Genomic DNA, 7,051 nt, shown 5'->3' on the forward strand with positions numbered 1-7,051 from the left:
CCAGGAACAACGTCCGACGTCTTAATTCAGAAGAGCGCAATCCTAGGGACAGCTAAGATCCTGTGCAGAACCCTCAAACTCCCAGGCCTCTGGTAGAGGACCAGAGCTTGAAAGGAGAGACCATATTTTGAGGTCACGGTTCGGTTCATTTTCGGTACAGTAAGAAAACCAAATGCAAAATATAAATGTGCTCGTTGTTTATTACACACTTTTGTGCTTTCAACAATAGGAACAGTAGCCTATACAAAGCTAGAATTCTGCTCAAAAAGTAGCGGGTATTTAAAGATAATAATCCAACAACAATTTGCCTTTCAGACCCCGCGTATTGGTCAGCTTTCTTTCTGAAAGCAAGAAGAAAAAAGAAGTCCTGTGCTAAGGAGAAAATTTTACAAATGAAATGCTTCAATGATTTTTTTCCCCTTATGAACGGTATTCAAAAGCTTTATTGGTGGATTTTCTCAAGTTAAAGCGCCACACATAAATTAATAAATTTAATTGTGTAAGCAGGATCTGTATATTATTGTTATTATTTAATTACAGGTGTTTTAGCTCATTTCAATTTATTTTATTTAAATGGGCTATTACTTATTTTACCATGTGTTTGTATTTTACAAATGTGATGTATTCATTTATATTGTATATTTTATGTTTTATAACTTTAGTTCCTATGTGAATATTAGTTCCTACTTGTTTTGTTGTGGTAGGAGGGTTTTGTATTGAATATGGGGCCATGTTGGTTATTATTATAGCAGAGAAGACAACTGTAAATCAACAAAGAACAGTCAACTGTGCCCCGATCTACCACTCAAGAGATCTGATGGACTCAGAAAGTAGGTTACGATTGCATATTAGTTTGAAAATCGACCGGATCCACTATATTTTTACACGAGTGACTTCCGGTCTGCTAGCTAGTAGTATTGACGCAGGAGGGCCGCGTCTCGCGTCAAATAATAAACTCTGCCGTTGTTTTCACGTGCATCGCGTTGAGCCGCTTCTGGCACGCAACACGCGGCCGCACTGCGACTGGTGTGCATTCGCTGATTAACTTTAACGGCCGCGTTTCACTGCATTCTCGCGGCAGCCACGTTGTTGCGCCGTTGACGTTTCTTACTGTCCTACCGTGTTGGTCCTCATTATAGTAGGGAAGACAGAGTAAATATAATCTACACAAAGAAACTGTAACCAGATCGACTCACAGCCTCGAAAAGTAAGGATTACATTACATCAGAAACTCGTTCGGTACGCCCCCGTTCCGAACCGAACGCCAAGTACCGAAACGGTTCAATACGAATACATGTACCGTTACACCCTTCATATATATATATATATACATACGTATATGTATGTATGTATATATAACAAACAAAAAAAATCGTCAATTTTTGAATGATTTATACTCAAAATTTTTATTTTTTTATTTTATATAAAACAGTACAGTTGTAGACTAACAGGTCAGGAAGCTTATTAATTTGGAAAGAAATAGTTATCCATTTTGTCTTCATTGTTACTTACAACATGCCTAAAACAACATCAAGTTAGATTATGAAGGTAATGGGAAAAAAGTGACATTTATCCAATTAATCGTTTAATTATTCGTGTTATAAATTGATTTGAATGACATAATCGTTTGTTACTGCCCTGATATATATCTTCATATATGAAAGTAGTATCTCTTTAAAACGGACATATAAAAACTTCAAAACTTATATGAAACATCAAGTAAAAATATTATTTGCTATTTATTTTCCTTCTATGCTACATATTGTTTCATACTCAAATCCTTTAACTATTTTGTATGAAAAGAATGCAAAAGTGTTTTCAAATTTTTCAAGAGTATATTCAAGAGAATAGTACAAGACATGTAAAGATTTATTATTGTAATTGATGTAAATTCTTATGTTTTTTTTGTTGTTTTTTTTTTGTTTTAATCCATATGGGCTACTTGTGTTGTTGGGTATATTTGTACAAAATGCAAATGTATATCACTTTACATAACAGTCTTGGAATCGCACCATTTTTATTTACGCTTTCTTACACTGTAAATTTGCATTTGAATGTGGCAAAAAACTGAGGAACTGAAACAAAAAAATATGCTCTACATGAAGATCCCCCTTGTATAGACTATATACTGTAATAACTGTCATTCAATTGTTACTCCATTCAGAACAAGCTTGTGTTTTAAGGTGACATAACCAATAATAGGAGTGGTGTTACAAGGAGAAGTCCAACTCTTGGCCTGCTTCCGCTGTTGCAGAGGTTACCCTCACAACAGTTGATTTTACTTCCAATGTAATTTCTAATGACTCCTTCAAGTTGTCCATTCTTGATGCAAAATGGTGCGGAGACGCAGCCCTTCGTGGTTTTCATTTGGCCGTCGACAACCACTGACCCCAAAAGAAAAAAAAAAAGTCATGTTTACGTGGAGTATTATCACACATTCATTCACAAGAATCACTCTGTCTGACTTGACCTCATGACTCGCATTTTTGTCAAAACTAGAGTTTGGACAAGTTGATTGGTCTACAAAAGGCCTCAAAATCAGTTAAAGGAAAAGCGCTAGTATGAATTAGTTTCATTTAATCTGTGTGACCTATGTCCTTTTTTGGGGGGGATGATGAAAAGAAAAAAAAAGACATGAAAAGTAACACCAGTTACTTTGCCAAGTAACCAATTACTCTTGCATTCAAGTAACAGAGTTACTAACTCAATTACTTTTTGGGAGAAGTAATTTGTAACTGTAATCAATTACTTTTTTAAAAGTAAGATTAACAACTCTGTACTAACATTAGAAAAGTCTTACAATTAGAGATGTCCCGATCCCGATCGATCGGTTCCGATCACGTCACTTTCAAAGTATCGGAATCGGCAAAAAAATATCGGCCATGCCTTTTTTAAATATATATATTTCAATTAAATCGTTTTCTTATTGTATTTAACGTTACAGACATAATATATTACACTCATCCAGTCTTTAGTGTAGGCTAAATGTAAAGTTATCAAAAATATCCCATTAACGGCGGCAATTGATTTATTAAATAATGTGTCATGTTTAAGTTTTTAATGCTAACAAAATCTCTGCTGCACGATCCTCTCACTCATTGTCGCGCTCAATGTGTAATGACACCGATTTACCTTTATAAAGAGATAAAAAGCAGCGCAACATGAGCAGAGAGAACTTTGGCAGCCATTGAAGTCTATCTTCAATTGGCTAACACCTTGCAATCTCACTCCCTATGATTAGAAATATCATGGGCAGCAATGTGGAGAAACAGGGTGGAAATGGATCTTTGTCTTTACACCATCAGTTATTTCCTAAAGCAGAGAAGATATATCCATTGATAGCACGACGCACAGTCATGGTTTTACTTCCCATCATGGTTCCACTCCCATCATGCATTGGGGCATGCCTGCAGTATCATTTCCTGAAAGCTCAACAAATACACTAGATGGCAAAATTTAGTTACAATACACAAAGTCACAAGTCTTTCTATCCATAATGGTTTCACTTCCCACCATGCTTTGGGGCATGCCTGCAGTATCATTTACTGAAAGCTCAACAAATACACTAGATGGCAATATTTAGTTACAATACACAAATTTACAAGTCTTTCTATCCGTGGATCCCTCTCACAGAAAGAATGTTAATAATGTAAATGCCATCTTGAGGATTTATTGTCATAATAAACAAATACGGTACTTATGTACTCTATGTTGAATGTATATATTCGTCCGAGTTTCATTCATTTTTTTATTAATGCATTGCCAAAATGTATATGATAGGGAAAAATGATCGGGAATGATTGGAATTGAATCGGGAGCAAAAAAAGCAATCGGATCGGGAAATATCGGGATCGGCAGATACTCAAACTAAAACGATCGGGATCGGATCGGGAGCAAAAAAACATGATCGGAACAACCCTACTTACAACTATTTGCCTACTTCCTGGAAATATTGGTTACATACATACATATTTCCCCAATATTACACATCAGAAACATGAAATTTAATTTTTTTCAAACTGTCAAACAAGATTTTTCCACTGGGATGTATTTGATCTAGTCTTTTACTTAAAAATACAGTATATGATCAAAAGATACTGAATCGGTAAAAAAGATTCTTATGTTTGTTATAATGATCATACACCTGACTTATTTGCCATTAAAAAATATATTTTCAAGCATTCTTTTTTTAAATTTGGTAAATGTACCCATATAACCTGCATGTATTCATAGGATTTAAAGGATTCCGGGGTTTTCACTGTCACTGTACAAGGCACAGAAAAAATATTTTTGAGTTTACTGGGTATTCATGACTAATTTCCTATTTACAAAAATAAATTCAAGTTCTCTTTTTTTTTTGTAAATTGCACAAATAAAGGACAAATATTTTTACTCCTTTTTTGGTTTAGTATTTTGAATCTGTGAATTGTGAATTATAGTGTGATTTAATGGGTGGAATGTAAAAGGTCTAACTGCATATGACGGATAACAACACATTTTAGTGTGTAAAACAGATTGACACCTTTCAGGACTTCTACCTTTCGTTGTGATGCAGTAGTTCTCACTGCCTTTACATTCCACAGTGGCAGTACACTGCGCTCCATTGCAGTAGTAGCATTTTCTACCATTGGGTCTGCTCTCGCTGTAGTCTATAAGATAGAATCAGGTAGTTGGAATGTGATTCACGGGCCATATTGTGGTTCGCTCGCCTGACTTCAATCTCGGCAGCATGTTTGAATTTCCACACTCATTAGGTTAATACTGTATTTCACTGTGCTGAAGAAGCTCCAACAAGCAATACAAATGCATTTACCTGGTGCGTTAACATTGTTGCACAGGTTCGTTGCGCAACACTTGTTGTGGAGTACGATTCTGGCCAATCCCAAATTGGCCGAGCTTTCTCCACAGGGGAAATTAAAGCTGCAGCTTTTCCCAATGAAATCCGAAATAGTAACTGAATCGCCTAGAACAAGCGAGGGGTTCAAGCTCAATTTAAGACCAGTGAGGATAAATTGGGATATTACAATTTCATGGAACAAATATTAGACTTTAGCTTATCAAGAACTTTCTGCTCAATGGCCTACAATAGCACATTAAACGTGCTCAGGTAACAGTAGCATACAATACCTGAATATATAATGAATCTTTGTGCACTACATTGATTCTCCAGTGCAGAGCATTGTTTTGTTGCACTGCTGCAGCTGGCTGCGGGTCCCAGTGCACACTCGTAACATTTCAGTGTGCAGGCTAAAATACACACAAAAAGTCGCACAATTGCATTAATTTCTATTTTGAGTCAAATTTATTAATAATATGAAAGAAAAACTTGCCTTTAGGGAGGAGTAAAATCCTAAGGAAGAGCAGTTTCAACAGCAGGTGATGCATTTTGAGTGATTTGACTTTTCAGTGGATGTTTTAGCTGTATATCCTCCCACAGAAGGAGAGTGGTTTTTATATTCAGACCAATCCCTCCCATCATCTTACTGGGGGGAGGGTTTATACTAGAGTGACCAAACGTCCTCTTTTGGCCGGACAAGTCCTACTTTCACGTAGAATCCTCGTTGTCCGTGCGAGTTTTATAAATACATAAAAATGTCCGGTTTTTATGATTTTTCACGGAACGAATTTGAAGAGAATCCCTCCGGCCACTGGGTGGCAGCAGTTGACATGGCTCCTACTAGAAGGGAGGAAAGGAGTAGTTATTCTTGTTTCTGTTGGCAGTTTACCCCTATCATGAGGCATTACCGCCATCTACTGGGTTGACAGTTTGGCCACAACGCCTGCCCCGTTGTTAAGTTTTTAATGATAAATACATAAATAATGGCAATTGTTGACTTCTGTCGGAGCTTTGACTGTAAAATCCCATTTGGTGTCGCATAGTTGCGCTGCCGATGATTGTAAACTTTTCTAGCAAAGTTTGACTTTGCCTAAGCTAGCTAACAGTAAGCTAAACCATACTAGGCATTATGGGAAACGTAGTTTTGAACTGCTACGTTTGGAAACATGCTGGTTGAATAGTTTGTCAGTTTACTTCCGTTATTGTTTTTGTGCAATCTAGAACATTGAATGAGAATATCAATTGAACGGGAATAACAATTTGTCAAGGACAATTGTCGTGATAGTAAATTATAAAAATGTTTAGTTGGCACATAGCCTATTGTGTGTATGTGTATTGACTGGACTACATTTCCATGAGTCTGCATTTTATTATATATATATATATATATATATATATATATATATATATATATATATATATATATATATATATATATATACACATATATACACGTATATATATACGTATATACGTGTGTGTATATATATATATATATATATATACATATACATATTATATTTTAGTCATTATTATTTATTTTTTTATTTTCAAACTGCATTTTCCCATCAAGAGTGAGGGGGCACACTTTACATATACTAAAGTGATATAGTAGACATCTTTGAGTAAACTTCGAGAAAATTCAAGTATCTTGAGGCCGAGCTGAGTGTCCTCTTTTTTGGAAATCAAAATATGGTCACCCTAGTCTATACCCCACCAGAACTAAAGGCGTATGGCACCGCTTTATTATCCGAGCATTGGCACACAACCACCTGCAGATTATCATCGGAGATTTTTTTTTTTTTTCGTCACTTGGTGACAACACTATCCTACGTTGTGAATGCACTTCACTAGTATGATTTAGAGTGTAGTTACTAGTGTCCAAAATTATTTAGATTATTAACATGCTAGTTATAGCCAAGCAGACCCGGCGGCATGGGCGGGCATTAGGGGGCCGTGCCCGCCCTGAGGGACGGCTGTGCCCGCCCTAGCTCGATTAAACTGTACTGTGTAATTTTTTTTTTTTTTTAAATCTTCCACAAAAACACACACACACGGGGAGAATGAACCCTATATTCCAGTGTTTTTCAATCGATTGTGCCGCCGCCGCGAGAAATGATCCAATGTCGCTTTTTTTTAACATCGTCGGGCAAAGTTGCAGTAGGAAGGAAGGAATGTGGAAAAAGTTCTCGGTTGTGTGCAGATGAGTCGTGT

General features: G+C 36.3%; 1 protein-coding gene across 1 annotated transcript; it reads right to left on the bottom strand.

Annotated features, from left to right (window-relative positions):
• Positions 1-1,957: 1,957 nt before the first annotated feature.
• On the bottom strand, positions 1,958-5,413 carry LOC130914496 (urokinase plasminogen activator surface receptor-like). Its single transcript, XM_057833742.1, has 5 exons — positions 5,331-5,413; positions 5,128-5,247; positions 4,814-4,963; positions 4,539-4,649; positions 1,958-2,384 (listed from the first exon to the last, which is right to left on the bottom strand). Exons 1-5 carry the CDS (start codon positions 5,383-5,385, stop codon positions 2,179-2,181), a joined length of 642 nt encoding a protein of 213 aa, XP_057689725.1. The 5' UTR covers positions 5,386-5,413; the 3' UTR covers positions 1,958-2,178.
• Between the last annotated feature and the right edge of the window lie 1,638 nt (positions 5,414-7,051).

This window comes from Corythoichthys intestinalis, chromosome 4 (genome assembly GCF_030265065.1).
Source record: "Corythoichthys intestinalis isolate RoL2023-P3 chromosome 4, ASM3026506v1, whole genome shotgun sequence".
Lineage (NCBI taxonomy): Eukaryota > Metazoa > Chordata > Actinopteri > Syngnathiformes > Syngnathidae > Corythoichthys > Corythoichthys intestinalis.